Source organism: Heteronotia binoei, chromosome 1 (genome assembly GCF_032191835.1).
Source record: "Heteronotia binoei isolate CCM8104 ecotype False Entrance Well chromosome 1, APGP_CSIRO_Hbin_v1, whole genome shotgun sequence".
Classification (NCBI taxonomy): Eukaryota; Metazoa; Chordata; class Lepidosauria; order Squamata; family Gekkonidae; genus Heteronotia; species Heteronotia binoei.
In genome coordinates this window covers 41,238,118-41,261,759 of record NC_083223.1, presented here as the reverse complement: position 1 = coordinate 41,261,759, position 23,642 = coordinate 41,238,118, and the positions used below count along the sequence as shown (strand labels likewise).

The 23,642-nt window shown below is 42.5% G+C and overlaps 1 protein-coding gene across 1 annotated transcript in view; it reads left to right on the top strand.

The window, feature by feature from the left end:
* The window catches only part of VSNL1 (visinin like 1), a 114,937-nt gene extending 92,670 nt beyond the window's left edge, over window positions 1-22,267 (top strand). The window contains exons 3-4 of the mRNA XM_060233657.1: window positions 19,492-19,707; window positions 21,249-22,267. Coding sequence (XP_060089640.1) covers window positions 19,492-19,707; window positions 21,249-21,446 — 414 coding nt within the window. The 3' untranslated portion in view covers window positions 21,447-22,267. The remainder of the gene's footprint in view (window positions 1-19,491; window positions 19,708-21,248) is intronic.
* Window positions 22,268-23,642: the final 1,375 nt, after the last annotated feature.

Genomic DNA, 23,642 nt, shown 5'->3' with positions numbered 1-23,642 from the left:
CCTTGGGGAGCTGAAGAAGTGAGCAACATAACCAGCCACAAGGGAGCTACATGTTTATATCTTAGATGATTCCGAACCTATGCTTCTGAGATCACACTGTTTTACAATGAGATTATGATGTAGCATTAAACTAATAATATTCATCTGATTAGGTGCTTTTCAAATATACTTGACTGCAGCCAAAGAACATCTCTGTTTGTCCACCAGAAGATCTAGACATCTGCCAAGGCTGTTGTAGCTTTTGGGGAGCAAAGTGAAAAAAACAAAAAGATAACTTTATTTTAGAAACTGGTTGGACTCTATGATCAGGTAACTGTTTGAGATGCAAACTGAAATTAGAAAATTCAATAGATTAATAACAGTTCCAGTTGGTTGAATGGTAGGAGGTAGTTTTCATCAGCAAGGGAAAATTTCAGTTAGTGGAGACTAAAGTTAAAGCAATGTTTGTTTGGTTTAGTGGGATATTCGAGTAGGAACAAAAAAACCCCATTACAGGTGGCCTTTCCATTGAATCCAGTGGTTCAATGCTAATCTAGTAGTGCAGTGAGTCTCACACTTCTAAATCCATTACACCAATGGGTTTACTGCCCCTCAAAATCTGGTGGCTCAGGTGATCACCCAGTTTTGCCTAATGCTTGCTATATTGCTGTCTTATTCCAACAATCCAATTTTCGAGAAAGAAAGAACAAGTCCAAATTATTCTTCATAAGCTTATGTTTAATAGGGTGGATCCCTGTCCTACCAATCTACTGAGCAAAAGCCTTTCTCAAGCCCAATGAATGAGAATTTTGGTAGTAAGAACATAGAACATAAGAGAAGCCATGTTGGATCAGGCCAACGGCCCATCAAGTCCAACACTCTGTGTCACACAGTGGCAAAAAATTTTATATACACACACTGATGGACCTCTGCTCCATATTTTTATCTAAACCCTTCTTGAAGGTGGCTATACTTGTGGCCGCCACCACCTCCTGTGGCAGTGAATTCCACATGTTAATCACCCTTTGGGTGAAGAAGTACTTCCTTTTATCCGTTTTAACCTGTCTGCTCAGCAATTTCATCGAATGCCCACGAGTTCTTGTATTGTGAGAAAGGGAGAAAAGTACTTCTTTCTCTACTTTCTCCATCCCATGCATTATCTTGTAAACCTCTATCATGTCACCCCGCAGTCGACGTTTCTCCAAGCTAAGGAGTCCCAAGCGTTTCAACCTTTCTTCATAGGGAAAGTGCTCCAGCCCTTTAATCATTCTAGTTGCCCTTCTCTGGACTTTCTCCAATGCTATAATATCCTTTTTGAGGTGCGGCGACCAGAACTGCACACAGTACTCCAAATGAGACCGCACCATTGATTTATACAGAGGCATTATGATACTGGCTGATTTGTTTTCAATTCCCTTCCTAATAATTCCCAGCATGGCGTTGGCCTTTTTTTATTGCAGACGCACACTGTCTTGACATTTTCAGTGAGTTATCTACCACGACCCCAAGATCTCTCTCTTGGTCAGTCTCTGCCAGTTCACACCCCATCAACTTGTATTTGTAGCTGGGATTCTTGGCCCCAATGTGCATTACTTTGCACTTGGCCACATTGAACCTCATCTGCCACGTTGACGCCCACTCACCCAGCCTCAACAGATCCCTTTGGAGTTCCTCACAATCCTCTTTGGTTCTCACCACCCTGAACAATTTAGTGTCATCCGCAAACTTGGCCACTTCACTGCTCACTCCCAACAAGAGGACCTGTCCTTTTACTCCATGACTCTCAAGTTTTCTAAGGAGCCTTTGATGAGGAACTTTATCAAAAGCTTTCTGGAAGTCAAGGTAAACAACATCTATCGGGTCGCCTTTGTCCACATGTCCACATGTTTGTTCACCCCCTCAAAGAAATGTAACAGGTTATGTAACAGGTAGTCATTAATAGGTCATTTTTGTGGGATTGTTTATTCATCCGTGTAGAATGTTTCCCTTCCCATACCTGCCTTGCTATGCAAAGCCATCCATTTTCCGCAAACATTCTCTTTCTACCATATTAATATTGAAACATTGTGAAGATAGCCACCGTCCATTCCCATCTAAAAATAAATTAAAATGGTCATTGTTTAGGCTATTAGAGGAACTGTTAAACTAATATTCATTATGAACAGACATCAATAGCTTCCCCAGTGAAAGCACATTAATTAAATGGTTGGATGGCTTGAATTGCATCAGGCTGAATTTTCCAGTGACTTACTGAGGTACTGTTTATGAAAAGGAAACAATAATTGTGTTGTCTCTTCTTATCTGTGTATTATGGCGTATATAAATAAATCCAGCCAGCTTCTTCCTAACAAACAGAATTTAAATATTTGGTGTAAGTCTTGTGCCTTTTGAATTTTTTTATAAATAGAAGGAAAAACAATCAAGACATATAAATTGAAAACAAGAAATGTTTTCCTTTTCAGCTTAAAAAAAACTACATAGTTTTACAGTTATAGGACTGTTTTCAAGCAAAGATGGATAAGCCCATAGGGAACTTCCTGCTCGACTAATCAGGATAGGTTGACTATTTTTTAATGCTGCCTCTCCTGTGCATTTCTATGTAACAGGAAACAAAAATCTCACAGGTTAAACACCTCCCACAATGTTAGGGGGAAAAGTGCTGAATTTGCATGTCATGCAGGTGTCAAAAACAAAGGAGACCATCCAGAAAAATACTGAGCAGTACTAGGTTGAGTTGAGGAGAATCACTTATCAGTTAGGGGTGGAGAAATTCCTATCTCTACCCGCCATTGCCTGCCATACCCCAGTGAACAGTAGGGGGTGGGGAGAAGGAGGAGAGGGAAGCTCCAGCTTTTTGTTGTTGTAACACAATATCTGTGGGGGCCAGAAGGCTGTCTCTTGAAGACATTGCATCATTTTAGCCACATAACTAGAAATGCCATCACTACATTGCCAGCCACTCTACTATTCACTCAAAACTATGTTTTTACCATAGAGTTTCAAGTGGATGCTACAGCAGCTAGCAGCACAATGATGTCATTTCCAGTTACACATCTAAAAATGGGATAATGATGTTGGGGGACATTGATCCAGTAAATCTTCACACACACACATACCAAAGTTTTCTGGGGATTGCTAACCCTAAACTAGTCTGAAGAAATGAAGGTTGTGTGGCGTTAGTAAGTACTATGACTAGCATTAATTTTTGGAGCCCTTACTTTTACCAATTTAGCAACAAGGCCTGTTTTCTAACCAATGGTAGAGCCACTGGCTTGGCTCTAGAGAGGGTATTTTCTCTTTTCTCCTACTCCTCTCAAAAACTACTTCCAAGGATCAGGTGGCCTCAGGATCACCATTCATAGAGTGGAGTGCTGTGGTGGAGGGGGAATCAGTAGAAATCACTCTCATTGCCACAGAAGAAATGCCTTTCCATTCACATAGTGCATTGTCTGAATCCAACCCTGTGTCACTGTCCTTTGTCCCAGTCCCATGACCAATGTATAAATTATTTTATTTAAAACTTTTATTCTTCCATTCACCACAACATCCAGACTCATTTTGAAGTAGGCAATTAATGGAAGAATATTATATGCTATTATCTGTTTTTACTGATAAAGTTAAAAAGCAGTACATATGTGGTTACAGATCTTGTGCTTTGATTTGCTGCCATTTTAATGCTATCTAAAATCTGCACACTTGAGAAAAATAGTGATCTATTATATTTTAAAATATTGTGTTACAACAATAAAATATTGTGTTACAACAACAATAAGCTGGAGCTTCCCTCCCCCCTCCCCCTTGTAACAGCTTCTTGCAGTGCTCCCATTCATTTGCAGAAGCTGTTACACGGGAGGGGGGCAGCTTTTTTGTTGTACCACAGTATTTTTAAATAATAGAGATGGACTTGGGTGGAAACTCTTCTCAGGGGAAAAATTGAAGGTGTCTCCAGTGTTCAGTGCAATTCCATTAAACCTACATCAAGATCATTTCCTCAGGGCAAAAAGAACTATATTTCTTTTTTCCTTAGTCTCTTGGGTGGCTTCTGGGAAAGGAAAGCCTTCATTGCATTTTGGATATTGAACCTGAAACTAATACATACTGGGACAATAAAAGACACATTAACTTTTGATAGATTGCAATTTCTGATCAATGGAAATTAGCAGCTGCTTTGTCCTAATAAATTCTCCACGACTTAACCCGTTTTCCCACTGTTGCTGTCTAGGACATGCTTTTTATGTGAGAAGGGCCAGTTGAGACAATTCACTGCAGGCATAAATATCCTAACTAAAAAAAAAAGAAGAGTTTAAAAATTTTCTTTTCTTTTTTTTTCCTTTTTGGCTGTACACTGTATAATAGTTCATGAACTAAAAATATAATTTCTTTATCATTATCTTTTTTGGTTCCTGGCAACCCAAATGTATTTTGTTATTAGGTTACAATCCAGCACACTTTTCCATTCATTCTTGCCCAGTACTCCTACTTACTATGGCCCCATTCCACATGACTTTTGTCCAAATGGTTCCACTATCTCCAATATAGCCTTTTTGGTTGCTCAGAGGAGACCCCCTTCTTCATTAGAAAAGCTGATATTATGGGGCTTATTCTTGTGGTTCATTGTTTACAATCAATCTGCACAGCAACAAGTCCCCTTGTACAGGTCTTCCTTGGTGCAGAAAGTGGGAAGGTGAAATTATTTTTCTTGCTATTGGTATCTGTGGAATTAAATACTTCTGTATTTTTCTTGTTGAGACATTTCACTCAAATTTACACTCAAGCAATCCTCAGGAGAGGAAATAACTATTAAATTAAATCTCTAGGGTATATGAGCTCGATGGGACAGCACTCTTTTAATAACTACAAATCAGTAAATACGCCTGGTGCCTTCTATTCTAGTGGCCTTCTATTTATTGAATTGCTAGTCTAGGCAGTAGGTATCCAGTTTAGGTAGTAGATATCCTGTGGCCCCCTGTATTTATTTATTTGTTATTTTGAGCAGTAAGTATTCCCCCCTTCACCTCACAATTCACATAAGCAAAGACTGAATGAAAAAGAACCCAAGCATTAAAGAGAAGAAATATGAATGCTTCCCATCTAAGATGGGCCTTGTACTAACCAGAACTGATTTTTTTTCTTTACAAAGAGCAGGAGGCAGTCAATAGGAACAGCAGGAGTAGATGAAACTAGTCAACTATTACTGCTCACAAGAGTGCTGATGGGATTTAAAAAAATCATGAGTAACAGTGAAATGTTCAGTGCCTAGGGTAAGCTCACTGGCTAGCACAAGTTTTTGCTCCATTTATATGTTGTCCATAAACAATTTGGAGGTTGTGAAATCTAAATGTTATTTTTATTTGTATGTAGTGGATCATTCCCCCATCCCTTTACTGAAATCTCTCACCAGCACCCTTCTGCTGAAACATCAGCTGTGATTTCATATCTGTTTGATAGCAAAAACAAATAAATATATTGAAATGGAAACTATACCAAAGTTTGCTGAAAACTAAACCATTTTTTTGGGTGGGGGCTGATTCTGTTCTATGAATGCCATCTTTCCCTACCCGTCAGGATTCTTTTATCTGTAATAACTGCTTGACTAGCAGAAATTCAGTAGGAAGATTTCCCCAGGATAAAGGTACTGTGGTGGGAGCCACCTTTGCCTTACAAAATTCTGCCTGTGTTTGATATATGAGCCTTGCCAGGAGAAGAGCAGAAACTTTAATCAGATTTTGCGAGGCTTGGGCTGAAATCCTCAGCAAACTGGATGACCTTGGCCATTCTGTCTCTCAGCCTATTCTACCTCACAGGGTTGGTGTATAGAGAAAATGGTGGAGAAGGAAACCATGTACACTTCCCTGAGCTCCTTAAATAGTTGTCATCTGCTCCCCCCCCATGGGACCTAAAGTGGCTCACAACCGTGTAGGATAAATTTTGAATCCAGTGGCACCTTTAAGAGCAACAAAAGTTTATTCAAGGTATGACCTTTCATGTGCTGGCAGACTTCCTCAAATACATAGAAATGGAAGTGGAAGTTAACATTTCATATATATAGGCAGATACCTCTACATACAGTAGGTGAACAGCAGATTACCATACAATTTAATGAAGATGTTTTGATATATGCAAAGACTAGATAGTAATAATAACTAAGTTTCTAGGTTACAATATGTTTGGCTTTAATTACACAGGGGAGGAACAGTGGAGCAGTAAATATGTCAAAGTGGGGTGCAATCAGATGAGCTGTTTGGCTCAATGCCATCCCTTCTGCTTACCAGATTTAATGAGCACATCCAAACATTAACATTTGTTTTCTGTTCCATTCCACAGCCATCACCCCCTTGTCCTCACCCTCGACTTCCTTGACCCCTGAGAAAGTCTGATATTTACAGCTCAAATAGTCCCACAGTGCATTTCCAGCTGTCTAATCACCCCCTTGCATGCTCAAGATATTTGATGATCTGTGACTTCTGCTCCCTAGCATTTTTAAAAAATCAGTTTTAAATCAATCATAGTGAATAAGCAGATCTGCACATGTGCAAAGGTGGGGGGGGGGTTGTTAAAGAAGGGTGACGTGACTGGTCACTGTGGAACAAATAGTTCCTGAGAGATTAGAGGCATAGCCAGACTGTACCAAACCTGCTGTCTGATCACAGCCTGGGACACTACTGTGTAAAAGCATCTTTCTTAATTATTAGAATAATTAAGATTCTGCAGTTACACTCCATTCATCTCCTCTCAAGCATGGAATTCATGTATGGAATAATATATATGATGGACAGAGAGAAGGCAGAATAGCCATAAGAATTTATGGAATAATAACAGCTTAAAATACTAACTAAAAATCCAGAAAATAATGAAAATAGAAAAATGAGCAGTCAAATGGTACAGCACAACTCAAGGATGGGAATAGGAAAGAAAAATAATGAAATAAAACTTATCTGAGGATACTATGTTAAAGTGACTATCTGAAGATACATTCCAAAGATGAGGCACCACTTCCAATTTGTCAATAATTCATTGGAGCCAGCAACAATCTGGAATTTGGTTGTCATTCAGACTCAGTGTTGGGTCTTGTACTTGACAGAACAATTTTACCAGCTAGAGTAGCAAAACAGTGGTTGGCTGGCAAGCTGAATGACTGTACACTGATCTGTCTCTCACATTTTTATCCTGTGCTTCCTTCAAGGAACTTGAAGAGATAGCATACAAGAAGTTCCCCTATTTCATCTTCACGACAAGCTCATGAGAGGCCTTAATCTCTACACTCCATCACACTGACTTATGGTCTTCTTTGTGTGGAAAAGCTGTGATTAAAATGTGCTCTGCATAGAGAGTGTGCAAACAGTACAGAAGTAGCTCTCTTCTTAGCTAAACCTAGCTGATAGGCATTATTAATCCACTTTTCTTCCCAAAGGGCACCTAAAGCTGCTTACAAAAATACCAAAACATTTGCATGAAGAAATGAAGCTGCCTCATACTGAATCAGGCCGAAATCAGTACTGTGTACTCAGAATGGCAGCAACTCTCCAAGGTCTTAGGTGGAGACCCTTTCACATCACCTACTCCCTAATCCTCTTCCCTTAACTTGATATACTAGGGACTAAACCTGCAACCATCAGCCTCTCAAGCAGACGCTCTACAGGGGTGTTGAACTCCTTTGTTATGAGAGCCAGATCTGACATAAATGAGACCTTGTGGGGCCGGGCCATGTGTGTCATAAAATGTAATGCCAGGTAATGGAGATATAAACTTTATAAAGGGCACAGACAAACACAAATATAGAATTACTGAGTTGGAAGAGACCTTCAGGATTCTAGTCCAACCCTCTGCACAATGAAGGAAATTCACAAATACCTCTCCCTGTCCCCACCACTCCTTGACGCCTGTTTTTTTTTTAACTTAAAATTCAAACACGCTTAAAACAGTAACACACTTGCAACATTTTGTTGCCAGTGTCCCCATGCTGCCTGGAGTGGGGAGTCTACAAAACTAAACTGGGGTGTTTGCAAAACTATAGTTTTCCCCAGAAAAATAACCACTACTCCTATAAGGCAGTGCAATAACAGAAAGACAGCAATGTATGGTTGTCAGTATGACCCTACTATTTGGAAGGCTTAAATCTCCAGTTTATAAAAGGAAATGTGCTGGGTGAACTTGGTCTGGAGAAATACTGGTTTTGCTTTGCACACGCACACAGGCTCCCTCCATAGAAAGGCTAAGGGAAGAGCCCGTCAGGGGAGGGTGGGATATAAATATTTTTTTAAAAAAAAAATAAAGAAAGAGGGGAGTGGGGAGGCAGACTTGTTGCACCTGGGAGAACTGCAGCATAAGGAGCTCAGCAGAACACACACACACACACACAATCGCAAAGGCACAGGAAAGCTCATATCTTGAAGCAAAGCTTGCAACTTTAGATGCCATTAGACTCAACCTTTGCTTTGATCACACAGAGATGCGGGGGAATAAGGGAAGGCAGAAGGAAGCAGATCCAAATCTCATCTTGAAGCAAACTTCCTCAGTGTTAAAGTTTCAACAGACTCAAACTTGCTTCAATTACACAAAGACCAGGGAGGGGGCGGGGAGGAAGGAAGGAGACCCAGCTCTTATCTCAGTCAAAGTCCCACCAGACTCAAAGTTGCTTTGATTACACACAAATTCGCTGGGGGATGGGGGTGGAAAGAAAGAAGGCAGGAGGAAGCAGACCCAGCTCTTATCTTGAAGCAAACCTCTGGTCTTTAGGTGCCCCTGGACTTAAACTTCATTTCAATCACACCCAGACCCACAGTAACAAGGGGGAGGCAGACCAAGTAATGAAGGGGTGGGATTTGCACAGGAAAAGAAGTAGCTGATCAGAGCCACCAGGGAAACACCAACCATGAGGAGTTGCCCGTTGTGCTGCCGACCCAAGAGTAATTTGCAGTAAATCCTTAACAGGAGTGGGGGATCACTGGGGGGGGCACTCTACCCGCAGGCCAGATTAAAGATGTTGGAGGGCAGGTTCTGGCCCATGGGCCATATGTTTGAAACCACTGCTCTACCACTAAGCCAGAGCCCATTCAATAACATAATATTAACTGAAATAAAGAAGCAGGGGCAGGGCTTTTTTTGTAGCAGGAACTCCTCTGCATATTAGGCCACATACCCCTAATCCTCCTGGAGTTTACAGTAAGCCGTGTACTAAGGGTCCTGTAAATTTTTGGAGGATTGGCTGGTTATATCAGGGGCGTGTGATCTAATATGCAAAGGAGTTCCTGCTACAAAAAAAGCCCTGAGCAGGGGGCAGTTACAAAATACAGAAAAACATGTCTACAAACTAGGACTACAAACTAAGAGCCAAAAGCTATGTCCAGGCTTTAATACCTTCAGGAAGAGGGGAAACTGAAGCTCAGCCCAAAACATAAGCACCTGACAGATACCGAATTCCCCTCCCTGTCATGAACTTTGTTGCTTCTGTTCCAATGAACATAGCCTAGGAGTAACAGATGCTGTGTCTGATAGTTTTAGGGTATTCAGTAGTCTTCTATGGAGTTTTAAAAATGAATGTTCAGTGCAGTTGATGGGTTTGAGGCAAATCAGCACAGTAAAATCGCCCATATTCAGCGCTCTCCATTGATGTAATAGCTGAGTAATTGTTTCAGCAGTGATATCCAGTGGGGCTGCTGGATAGCATTGCATAAGGGTAGGGTTGCTAGTCTACCGGCTTGTGACACCGCTGTGACTGAAGGTTTTCCATTGTTCAGATCTAATTAGAGAACATTTTGATTCAAAATCAATTCATTCCCCTGCTAGTTAATAACTAATTCTCCATCATTGTGAACCAAGCTATTATTCCTGCAGGTTAGAACTTTATTTAAAGTTGCAATTATACCTGAGATGAGCCTTGTGCAGAGGCAGGCGTCTTTCTCCACTACAGCTTCTTTTGTTAGTAGCTTAAAAAAAAAAAAAGTTCTAGCTTCTGTTATCAAAGAAGTATCATGTGTACACAGATGATGAATAATATTCACATGTTATGATCCTTCAAGGATGAAACATAGGAAGCAATCCTAAACAGGTCTTCTAGGAATCAAATCCCATTTTTTATCCTTAGGATTGCAGCCATACTAACTAAAACAGGTATGAAAATGCAAACAAGTCCTTCCAGGCTTTGTGAAAATGTTTTCTTTTTTCCCCCCTAGGGCTGTTGCCTAATTAAAGAAGGTTTATGTGATCTTTTAAATGTTACAGGAGAACTGTGGGAAGCATGGATTCATTCTATAGCACTTGTGTAACATTGAAAGCCACAGAATCATACAACTGGACCCACCCACTGAGTTGTGGGTCTCTAAATGTTGCACAGGAGCTGTGGGATGATCCCTAGATAAAGTGCCCCCCCACAGTAATGATTAAAGGGTACCTTTAGCTGGTTATATGAGTTCCAATCAATTAATGGATTAAAATTGGCAGCAGCTTATATATGGGAAAAAGCAGCAACTGGGATCTAACCATTCCTACAAGTGGTTTGTATAAACCCCTGTGGTGTTTCTGACTTCCTTTCTTCAAATGGCAGGCCTCCAAACTATATCACAAACTGCTTTTGAATCTTTCTTGGGTTTCAAAAATAGTTTGCTACGAGCAAACTGCCAGGAGCCTCTTCTGAGACTGCACCAGCTGCTCATTTCTTTTGGGAAATTTTTCACCGGTTTTTCCTCTGAGGTGGCTGTTGAATTAAAGACACAGCAATGCTGCTGAAAAAGAGGACCTGTAGCCCCCTGCTACAGGAACTGTATATTGAAAGAAAATATCATTTGACTTTCAAATATTGAAGGACAAACTAAGCAAGGTCCCAAGGGATCTACAATTGGATCTCCCCATCATTTGGAAAGGGGAAGTAGCTGTGTGAAGCCCCAGTTAGGATCAGGATTGTAGTGCCATAGAGGAGGAGGGAGCCAATCATTAGCCTCACAGGTGGTTTCAATGAGGAATCCCAAACTCGATGGAATTTAAAGGCAAAGAACTTGTGCCTAATAGCTGGGGAGGGTGGAATCAGTTGGCAAAAACACATGGTAGGGAAGGCTTACCTCCCCTCTTTCTCCACATCACAGACTTGCATTGACTCAGGGCCCTGCTTGAGTGCTGTTTTCCTTTCACATATGCTGAAGACATCCATTCACTGCTGCTCTGACAATATCATATCTACTTTGCTGCTGAAAGAATTCTAATCGGTGTGACCTCAGAAGTTCCATTGCTGTGAAGCAGTACAGTATGAGTGTAAAAAAAATGTTCTTCAGAGTTACAGAATTTCAAACAGTTTATTCCAAATATCAGATTGACAGATTTAAATGAGTTGTCATTTACATATAGTGCAATCCTAAACAGACATGTCCTTTTAAATTTATTGAAGTAAATGTGGTTGGGGTAATTCTGCTTATGATGGTAATGATAGTTCGTAGCTTGAATTTATATAGTAGAACCATTAATGCCAGTAAATTGCAGTTTCTGTAGACATCCAGTTCCTTATACCATTTTCTGAGAAGAAATCTGACTATAATTTTATATTTGCATCACAGACAGAAATTTGATCATTTTAGAAGCTATTTAAATGCATTTATTTTGCTAATTCCTGGAGATTTGAGTAGTGGAGCCTGAAAAAGGTAGGATTTGAGGAGGGGTAGGACAGGTGTGTGGACTCCACCCTCCAACCAGCCATTTCCTCTTGGGGAACCACTGTTACCAATCTCCAGGTGAGGGCTGGAAATCACTCAGAATTACAATTATTTCCCAGATGGCGGAGATCAGCTCCCCTTGAGACGGGGAGGGGAGAGTGGATGGGAAGACAGCAAGGGTGGGAGGGACACTCACCTAGAGCCTCTTTCTAGAGCCCATTGTATTTTTCTTCAAAATGGGCCTTATTTCTGTTTTACTAATAACATACTAGAATCTGCTCTGTTGTAGGGCTGCCTTTTGCCTATCCCAGCTCCTGTTCCCTGTGGCCATTCTGAGCAGTGATAGATTTTTTTTTTAAGGACTGTTGGGGCCTTTGTCATGAAATCACTTCTGGGAATGCCACATCTCTGTAGGAATCACCATAACTATTATTTACCATAGAGTTTCCAGATGTTTCTAAAGAGGTATCCCAGAAACCCCTGGAAGGGCCGTCACATCAACAGGGCTCCCACCTCCTGTTGGTTTCTAGGCTGTGCCTGACAACCCTACTCTGTTGACATCAAACTAATAGTAAAAAGAAACTTGAAGTATTATTTTCATTTTTCTTGCTGGTTATGTTAATTGTACAGTATTACAAAGTAAGAAGAAAAACCATAAAAATGTTCTTTGATTTTAAGGGTAACAAAAAATGAGAATAATTTCTTACTTTCATTTTTATCACATTTTCATCTATGTGAACAAAAATTGAAACGTTTGTAATAAAAGGTCATTTCCCGTGTATCTATTAGTATCAACAGGCAGGGCAGAGTTAGCCATCTTACTATCCACAGCACCAGATGGCTGTCCACCCCGCCAACTTATTAATTTTACCGCATATGTGCAGGTTTGAAAAGTGGCCATTGTTTGCACACGACAGCCCCTTTTAAAAATCTGTGCACACACACAAACACCCCAGCACAGCTGGCTGTCATTTTGCCACTTAAGCAGACTCGTACCTGTTTAATGATAAAGGTCATTCAGCTTTCAGTATGAAAAGCTGTACACAGGAAAAACCAGGAATTTGAAAGTACAACCTGCTTTGAAGTGAGACATAGGATTATGACATTTCTTCCTCACAGGACCCTTGTGACGTTCCATACAGTTGTTAAAAGACCACAAGATCAATCCAGTAGACATGAACAATGCTACTTAATGCCTTCCTTATGGCCAAACTAGATGTGATGCCATTTTAAAGGAGAATTTAGCTATTTCAAAATTGCCAAGAGGGCCCAGTTGTGATTGGGCACACAACATAGTAGCAAAAGATTATCTTCTCCCCCCCCCCCTCCCACACTGTGTCCTGAGAATCCAAGAATAAGAACCACCCACTGTCAGAGAAGTCTGCTTGTATGAAGCTGCGTGAGTTACATTCAACATGCTTCTTGACTGAAAGAAGGCAAGACCAGTGGTCTGATGCAGAGAGATCCAAAATCAGCTTCCTTTGACAGTAATATCATTCTTTTGAAACGGAGTAGGAATGATTTGATGTCCCAATCACATTTGAAGCAGAGTTCTGACAGAAATACTCATCCTGCATTGGCTGCTTGGGAAGTGGCAAGGCCAGAACAGTGGAGCCTGCAGAAACAGAGCAGGTAGTAGAGTTGCCATTGCCCCTGATAGAAAAAAGAAATGCTGTCCTTTTAATAGAGGCCTGGTTTATGAAAATGGGCAGCTGAAGCTTTTCATGGCACGGAAGTAAATAACATCCCATTAAGCCTAAGGGACAGGACATTTTCCTCCAACTCTCCACCCATAGTATGATGTGTACAGTCCATTCTATCATATCTCTGCACCTTCATTCTCACTTCATTCTCTTACACATGCAAAATCAGACGATATATTGTGCTTCTACAGTGCATTCACATCAGCTCTTCAACACAGAACTAATTAATCCCATATAAACCTATATACTGTCTTTCTTCTGCTAACATTGTACTATCAGAACAGCACACAAAATACTAGTCTTGATATCCCCAGATCTCTGCCCATCCCATTGTAAGTTAATACCAAGCTCCATCATACATTCAAAAATTACTGAGATAGTCAAGGCAGATGTGACATTTTATATTAACTTCTACCCTGACTTAATTAGGTTAGCACTAATTACAGCTGTCATTTTTAAACAATGCTGAGCATGTCAGAAAGGTAAAGAGATGGAATTAGCAGGAAGTCTATTGGAAAGATGCATCTTCTTATATAGTTCAAAATTACAGATTTCTTTGTGGCAACATTTATTACTGAAGCTTACTAAAGTATAGTGCTAATTTTAACCAAAATCACTAATATTTTGATTGTTTTCTTTATTTTTTCACCTCAGAATAACAGAAAGGCAAGTAAAGAGCAGAAGGGAACTACATATCTATTTCCCAAGTGTGTCCCCTATCCATGAATACCTGAATCCACAGATTGGGGCCATACTTGCACTAAACAGAGTTTTCTGCAAACTTAGGGAACCTTTCCAAGTTAGCAACAAAAAAAAAATCTACCAAAAATACATGGGGGGTTAAATCTCCTCCAAAGTAAAACATTGGTTTTTTTATACAAGCACAGAGAATACTCTTTACTATCTACCTTCTGTGTGGTGAAGCATCCTGGAGGTCAGCAATCCCAGAGGAAGTGGTGAAGCTAGGGTTGCCAAGTCCAATCCCAGAAATATCTGGGGACTTTGGGGGTGGAGCCAGGAGACTTTGGGGGTGGAGCCAGGAGGCACTGGGGTGGAGCTAGGGGGGAGGGGGGAAACAGCACCAGGGAGCGTGGCGAGCCGCCCCGTCTCGGAGCGGGCAACGCCGCTGCGCAGCTGCCGCCTCTTCTCCGCTCACCGTGGCTGCTCCTCTGAGATGGGCTCAGGCTGAGCCCATCTCGGAGGAGCAGCTGTGGTGAGGCGGGGGGGGGGGGCGGCAGCGGCGCTGCGGCCTCGCCGGCTCCGCTCCACCTCTGGGGTGGAATCGGGGGGGGTGGAGGCGGGCTGGGGGTGAGGTGAGCCGCGAGTCCGGGTCCTAGAAGGGCCCGGATTCGCGGCTCGCCATGCTCCTGGCCTGCTTCCACCCTCCCCTGGTTTTGCCTGCGCTGCTGCCGCCTCTTGGCTGCTCCTCCAAGATGGGCTCAGCCTGGGCCCATCTCATTTTTATTTATTTATTTAGGATTTATATCCTGCCCTTCCCACAAGTGGCTCAGGGCGGCTTCCAAAAATTGGTCAACATAAAATTAAACACTTTTAAATATATAGGCAATTAAATATTTAAAACAGTTAAAACCTTAAAACCAATAAACATTCCAGTTACATATAAAACAGACGTCTGGCAAGCTACATTGAGTTCTCATCTTAGCTAGGTGTAGGCTAACCAGAAGAGGGTCGTCTTACAGGCCCTGCGGAACTGAACAAGGTCCCGCAGGGCCCTCACCTCCTCTGGCAGCTGGTTCCACCATGTAGGGGCCATAACGGAGAAGGCCCTTTCTCTGGTGGATTTCAAGCGGGCTTCTTTTGGCCCAGGGATAGTGAGGAGGTTTTGTGTTCCCGACCTCAGTACTCTCTGGGGAACATGTGGGGAGAGACGGTCCTTCAGGTAGGCAGATCCTAGGCCATATAGGGCTTTAAAGGTAATAACCAGCACCTTGTACCGGACTCGGTATATCACTGGAAGCCAGTGCAGGGTCCGAAGACCAGGCCGAATGTGTCCCCACTTTGGGAGGCCCAATAACAGCCGGGCCGCGGCATTCTGCACCAGCTGTAATTTCCAAGTTCGGGACAGGGGCAGCCCCATGTAGAGGTCATTGCAGTAGTCCAACCTCGAGGTGACCGTAGCATGAATCACTGTTGCTAGGTCGTCGCGCTCCAGGAATGGGGCCAGCTGCCTTGCCCGCCTAAGATGAAAGAACGCGGACTTGGCAGCTGCTGCTATCTGAGCCTCCATCTTTAGGGAAGGCTCCAATAGCACCCCCAAGCTCCTGACCCTGTCCGCCGCTATCAGCGGCGCACCGTCAAAAACTGGTAGGGGGATTCCCCCCCCCGGGCCGCGGCGACCCAAGCAAAGGACCTCTGTCTTCGCTGGATTTAGCTTCAGCCCACTCAGTCTGAGCCACTCAGCCACGGCCTGTAGTGCTCTCAGAGGAGCAGCTGCAGTGGGCGGGGAGGGGGCGGCAGCGGCGGCGTAGCAGCCTCGCCCGCTCCGGGATGGGGAGGCTCGCCATGCTCCCCAGCGTTGTTCCCCCCTCCCCCCGCTTCCGGTTTTTGGGGGAGCGGGGGAAGAGGGTGGAAATCCTGGGGTCCCCCACCAGGGCGGGAGGGTTGGAAAGCCTAGGTGAAGCAGACTGGGGGGCGCACTGTGCCAGGCACAGGGGTGGCTGCTGGAGAGGCCAAGCATCATCCCAGGTTCAGTGGAGGTGACAAAGCAGTCCAGGGGGCATGCTGGGCCTGGTGGAGGTGGCCCCACAGCCCAGATGCTGCACTGGGCCCAGCAGTAGCCACATAGCCTGGAAGTCCTGCTGGGCCTACTACTATCAGTAGCACAGCTCCTGAGTTGTGAGGGCATGGTGAGGAAACAGGGGAGGGGGAGTCCCACCAGTGGGGGAGAGGAAATCCCACCCCCTGCAAGTATTGTGACCCCATACTTGTCAGATATAACAACCATATCTTGAGAGTAACTCTCTAGAAAAATTCAGTCTGGCTAGGAGTCAGCTGCTATGAGGTAAATGTTAATAGTCGATTGTATGAGGCCTACTCTGAAGAGTCTCTGTGTGATTTTTCATACCATGCTACAGACCTTGACTAATAGGTCTAGCAACAAAAAACTCACCAATTTCAGAAATGTAGCTTTAGTTTTAGACTTCCAGAAACGGTCATACCTTAGATCAGTCGCATCCTAATTTTGGACAAGGGAAAAAACTTCCATTGTTCCTCCTCTCAGAGAATTTTGTGGCATATCTAGAGCCTTAATGAATTGTTCATCAGCCTAACCTGGATAGTCCAGGCTAGCCCAATCTCATCAGATCTCGGAAACTAAGCAGGGTTGACTCTTGCAGGTACTTGGATGGGAGACTATCCTTGAAATACCCAGCTGGAAGGGAAAGCAGGCTTATTCACCAGAGGTCAACATGACTTCCAGATGCAGGCACACACACAACCCTTCTCCCCCCAAAAAGAGGTATTCACCTATATTTATTTTTTATACAAATTACTCTTTTAAGCAGCAGTGCTTCCCAATGGAAACACAACAGAAACACTGTAAATTTAAGTATTAGGTAGTAGATACCTATTTAATACCTTGCTTGTTCCAGATTGTCAAAATGTAACCTAATAATGGACAAAATGAGACTAGACAGGCAGATAGGGTTGCCAAGTCCGACTCAAGAAATATCTGGGGACTTTGGGGTTGGAGCCAGGAGCAAGGGAGTGGCAAACACAATTGAACTCTGAAGGGAGTTCTGGCCATCACATTTAAAGGGACCACGCTCCTCTTAAATGCTTTCCATTTGGAATAATGGATAGGGGCACTTTCTTTTGGGGCTCATAGAATTGGACACCCCCCCCCAGTCCAACCTTCTTGAAACTTGGAGGGTATTTTGGGGGGAGACAGCAGATGCTATGCTGCAAATGTGGGGGCTCTACCTCAAAAAACAGCCCTCCCAGAGGCCCAGATACCCACGGATCAATTCTCCACTATACCCTATGGGAATCAGTCTCCATAGGGAATAATGGAGTGCCCAGCAGACATTCCCCCCCCCCCGCTTTCTGATGAAGCGGGGAGAGGGCCTCCAAACCAGGGGATCCCCTGCCCCCACCTGGAGATTAAACCCCAAACAAAAAACGGTAATGCGCCATTGGAAACATTTTGGTGTGCTTGTATAAGCATCTGTTCTGTTTATAGTGCTGATATAAGAAAACAACTTTGGATATCCCTCTTTGACAGAGATAACAGAAAAGGTGCGACAAGCGTCCTGCCAGCTCTGTTAGAGGGATGTCAAGGAGTCTTCTATGAAGAAACTTTCTTGCTGTATTGCACAGGCACTTTGGTCTACAAGCACTTTGTGGCACGAGGCACTTTAGGCAAATCAGGAATGTATTTTGCTGCTTAGATGCATTTTGTGAAATGATAATTATGTGTTTATCCTTGTATTATAATTGCTAAAAACATATTGTGAGGGTCACTATTTGAACATTCATATTTAAAGAATTTTTCAATATATTGTATTTTGTTTTCGTTAATATTATCACGGTTTTTTGTTTTGGGTTTCATCTCTCCGTGATTCTACCTGTTGTACATTCTTCCCACCTGGGGATTGGCAGCCCCTAAGCCTTGCCCTAAAGTCAGCTCTCTGAAACAGTCATTTCCTCCAGGGGAACTGATCTCTGTAGCCTGGAGATCACTTGCCATTCCACATGGAGGATGGGAACGTAACTCTATCCACATACCAGAAAAACCTATGCTGCATATGCAAAGCTTGAGTCCAGTGGCATCTTTAAGACCAACAAAGTTTAATTCTGGGTATAAGCTTTTATGTGCATGCGCACTTCATGAAAGCTTATACCCGGAATTAAACTTTGTTGTTCTTAAACGTGTCACTGGACTCAAACTTTGTTCTACTGCTTCAGACCAATGTTGTTACCCACCCAACTTAATATCTGCATATACAGAACAGATGCACCTAGACTAGGGTTGCCAAGTCCAATTCAAGAAATATCTGGGGACTTTGGGGGTGGAGCCAGGAGACACTGGGATGGAGCCAGGGACAAGGGTGTGACAAGCATAATTGAACTCCAAGGAAGTTCTGGCCATCACATTTAAAGAGACAACACATCTTTTTAAATGCCTTCCTTCCATAGGAAATGAAGGATAGGGGCACCTTCGTTTGGGGCTCATAGAATTGGGCCCCCTGATCCAATCATTTTGAAACTTGGGGGGTACTTTGGGGAGAGGCACTAAATACTATACTGAAAATTTGGTGCCTCTACCTCAAAAAACAGCCCCCCCCCAGAATCCCCGATACCTCCAGATCAATTCCCCATTATACCCTATGAGAATTGATCTCCACATAGGGAATAATGAAGTGCCCAGCAGACATTTCCTCCCCCCCCCCCATTTCTGGTGACTCTGAAGCGAGGGATTGGCATCTCTATTCATGAGTTGCTATCAGCTTCTTCAAAGTAACTCAGACACACCATCGCAAGAGGAAGCCTTTCCAATCGGAGACTGAAGCCTCCGGAGGGAGAAAGGCACATGGTGGCTGTGGGGGCGGGGCTTCCCCTGACGGCCAGCTGACTGGGGGTGGGAAGGAGCCTGGGAAAGTGGGAGAACCCCCGCTGGGACCTGGGGATTGGCAAGCCTACAGGCAGAAAGTGCAGAAAGAATTAAATTTAGCTTACTATTTTCCCCCAATTGGGTAGCCAGTATGTAGGCAACCATGAAATCCAATACTACAGAAGGTTAAATGGTCATACTTTGTCTTCATTTCCTAAATGGATGATTTCATGGTTATTAGAATGTATAGCTAGGGCCAGAAACAAAAGGAAAGGGTGAAAGTCAAACAGGTCTTTATACTTCCTGCATAAGCTGACAGCAGCTGGAAAAAGCTAATTCTGTTTTATTTATAACATTAAAAATTCTGCAGGCACTTTACAGAATTTGGTAAGATGGTATTGTCCAAAACAACCCAAAGCTACAGATTTAGCAGTGTTGTCATTAAAACCAACAGGGTTATGCTGAGGTCAAACCACCTGCAGGCTGAAGTTCTCAAAAGCCCAATATTCCAGTAGCAATCATACATTTTATATTTAGATATAAAACATGGAAGATTTGTACTACAGCCTAATTGTTCCATTTGTGTTTTGTTTTGCAGTTTTTCCCATATGGAGATGCTTCAAAGTTTGCCCAGCACGCCTTCAGAACCTTTGATAAGAACGGTGATGGGACCATTGACTTCAGAGAGTTCATTTGTGCGCTGTCTATCACCTCAAGGGGCAGTTTTGAACAGAAACTGAACTGGGCTTTCAATATGTATGACTTAGATGGAGATGGAAAAATCACCAGAGTGGAGATGCTGGAAATTATAGAGGTGAGAATTTTTATTATCTTTTTTTAAAGCCAGGCCCATATATTTGGACATGCTATAATGTAACCAAGGAAGAGAACACTGGATGGTAGGCTCCCCACCTCTGGGAATTCCTCAAGATTTGGGGGCAGTGCCTGGGGTGAGATGAGTCTCTCCTATACCAGGGAGTGGCCAAATTTGCTTAATATAAGAGACACATAGAATAAATGTCAGATGTTCGAGAGCCGCAAGAAATGGAAAGAATGCAAATAGATGGGGAGGGAAGAAGGAAGGGGGGAGTAAGAGAAAGAAAGAGGAAGGAAGGAAGGAAGGAAGGAAGGAAGGAAGGAAGGAAGGAAGGAAGGAAGGAAGGAAGGAAGGAAGAAGGAGAGAGGGAGAAAGAAAGTATATAGATGAGGGGAGGGGGAGAGGTGGAAATAAAGCAACTTTAAATGTGTTCTCCAAGCCCCCTCCCCATGCCACCTGGCTTAGTTTAGAGAAGGGATTTAAAGAAACAAATGTCTTCTTCAAGCCAGTTGACAGGGGAGCAGGGGCTCTGAGAGCCACAGGTGGCTCCTGAGACACAGTTTGGCCACCTCTGTTCTAGACTCTATGGTATATCATAGAATCTACCAACCAAAGCTGTATTCTGGAGATCAGTTGAAATACTGGGAGAACTCAAGGCTCCACTTGGATGAGGTTGCATTGACAAGAGATTTTGTCTTTAGCACCAGGATGGTGGCTTAACACCTTCTGATCAGTTTCCCTGATGAAAAACTACCTCCCCCCACCACCCGCCACACACTAAGTCCTGGTAAGCGAGAGGGGGGAAAAGGCAAGCACATTACAGAAGGGTATGGGTGGGAGACTTTTAAAGAAAACCATTCTATAGTGCTTATCCAAATCAGCCCTTCCTCCTCTACCACCACCAGCATTTGATGACAAATTCCATATCCCAAGTTTTATTCCGAGATTTCCAATGTTAGTATTCGACCAGTTCTCCATCAGTGGTTACTAGCCATGGTAACTAAAGAGAACCTCCATATTCTCTGAATACCAATGCTTGAAGCAGCATCAGCCTTGCTCTCTGTGTCGCTTGTTGGCCCTTCAGGTCTGAGCTAGCAAGGGCTCTCTTATGTTCCTAACTAATTTAATCCTTCACAGAGGTGCATTTTGCACCCACAAACTGTCCTCACATTATAAAAGCTCCCATCCTAGCAGGCATTCTGATTCTTCATCAAATAAATATGAATATTGCTAATAGTGGGAAAACATCCTCTTCTGTGAAAGAAGCAAATACTATAGCAGAACAGAAGGGGGTATGCTTGCAAGATTTTCTCTAGCATATGGAAGCTCTGTAGCAACTTGCGATGGCAACTGTGAAAATGCAATACCTTGATCCTTTAGTTGAAACTTGGGACAATGCATTTTAAATGTTCCCTTTGAACATGCATATACCTCTCCAGCTGAAATCAATTAACACTTCACAGCACTTAATTTTTTGTGCTCATAGAGGTTAATAAATTCCAAGTGATAGAGCTCATAAAATTCATCTCTCTTTCTAGGCCATTTATAAAATGGTGGGTACTGTGATAATGATGAAAATGAATGAAGATGGCCTCACACCAGAGCAGCGAGTAGACAAGATTTTCAGCAAGATGGATAAGAACAAAGACGACCAAATCACACTGGACGAATTCAAAGAAGCCGCAAAGAGCGACCCTTCCATTGTATTACTCCTGCAATGTGACATTCAGAAATGAGCTCATGTTTAAAAAAATGCTTTCATGGACTGCACAGAAATTTAAATGTTCCATTCAGTTTGCAGCTGTCTCCACACACACTCACATGAAACAAACAAACAAAAAATTGCTTGGACTACCTATCAATGGACTTGCTTCTTGTGTTTGAAACACTTGTGTGCATGAGAATGTCAATTGCTAAAGAATTTTAAAAGTATATATTATAAAAAAAAAAATATTAAGCCACGATGTGATGTGTGCAATGCCATTTCATAAGCCCTCTTCCTCTGATGCCTGTGCAGCGGTGCAATGCTGCAGTGAATTAATACTATTTATTGTTCATGTTTTACTGATGCTGTTCTGTCTCCTAAACTGGGTAATGTTAGTGACACTGAAACCCCCATGGTAGTGTAACTGTTCATTAGCAAAACATGTCACCATCCAGCTGTATAGTAATATTGGACAGACAGAGGTGAAACCCCTCAGTTCATGAGTCTGATCCAGATGTGCTTGTACTGTCAGTGAATATAAATGTATTTAATTTGCATGACTTCTAGGTTTTGCCTTAATTTTTACCTCATTTGCATCCTTTTGGTCAGAAATAAAAGAGCTATGTCAGAGGAATGAAGTATAAAACAGGCTTTTTAAAAAAAGCTAACCCTGCTAAAGTGTTCCCTTAATTGAAAGTTAAACATATAAATATATATAATATAAATATATATAAAACACACATTTAAAAAATACTGTTTTATTGGGAGTTGTATTGATTTCTGCTTGAAATTTTCATAAACTTCCAAAGAGGTTGAAATCTATGTCCCAAAAAATAAATTTATAACATTTGACATCTCACTTGTTTTTATTTCACACAACTAGCACACTTGATATTGGCATAAAAGGTGACTGAAGCTGTCAGCCAGAGGTGGGTACCCAAGAATTATACTTTGACCCACATGCTAAGGCTTGAGAGAAGACCTGCCCTTCCTTGCCACACAGCAGTCATGTCCCTTAAAAAAGCCAAAATCAGGAGACCCTGTGGACCAGCCCTCACCCATTCAGTGTGGCAACTACTCCTGAGGACACCAGTGGGCACTCAGAAGCACCTGGACATCTATCCAGGGCTGTTTTCATATCACTTCTTGGCCTGTTTGCTGGGCAAGCATTCTCCATTATGTCAAGCTGTTCTTCTCAGGGCTGTTTTTGGGTTGCAGTTTGCTTGCTGTCAGCGGGTGATTCTCCAGCCCTACCCTGAAATGGTGCTGATGGTGAATCTCTAGGAATTTTCCCTAATGCCTATGTTCTTTACAACAGAGATTGTTAGAGGATCGCCTGGAAGTGATGTCACATGCATCTGAAAATCCACCTTCCCCAGGCAGTACTCCAAAATCTCCTAGAGTTTGCTGGCACAGAGCTAGGAACCCAAACTGTTTACATCTTAACCTTCTTGACAGATGTTATAGAACAAGCAAATCAAAATGTTCAAAAACTAAACAAGTTAGGTGTACATATCTGGGTTACAGATTAGGTAAAGAATACAACCAGAAAAATATCTCCCACTGTATAATGGATTTAACATCACTATTTGATATTTCACATTTGAAAGTATTCTGTGGCTCCACTTGCATCTGCAGGATTTGAAAATAAACTAGAGAAAAATATTTACTTGGACAGAATGCTAAGAACCAAGCAAATGAATATACGTACTGTGTGTGCGTGCGTGTGCCTGCATGTTACTTCCTTCTCTATAGACATTGTGGGTCCAGAAGGAAGCCACTACTTGGAGCATTAATAGACTGATTACATACACTATTGGTAGATCAAGCATGCCGTCCCTGTCTTCATGCACTGCGGGAGGAGGTGAGTTGAGGAAATATAGGACTTCTAAAGTGATATGGGACTTCTAAACAAATGCTACCCTCCCCAAAACACCAGGCAGTCTATGCAGCTGGCAAAATGCCAGTATAATATGATCTGGACCAGTAACAAAGTGAGATTCTGCAATCTACACCAGCTGTAGTTTTGTAATACAGTAGTTTTCAGGAACAGCCCCATACAGAGTGCATTGCAGTAACTGCAACTTAAGCAAATTTATCCAATGCCGTATCCATGAAAACCTCCAGGATGTGAACCTAATACTAACAGCAAAATAAATAAAATCCTTCAGAACACTATAAAGAGTCTTGAATAGATAATCCAGTATCACTACCCCTGTCATCTTTG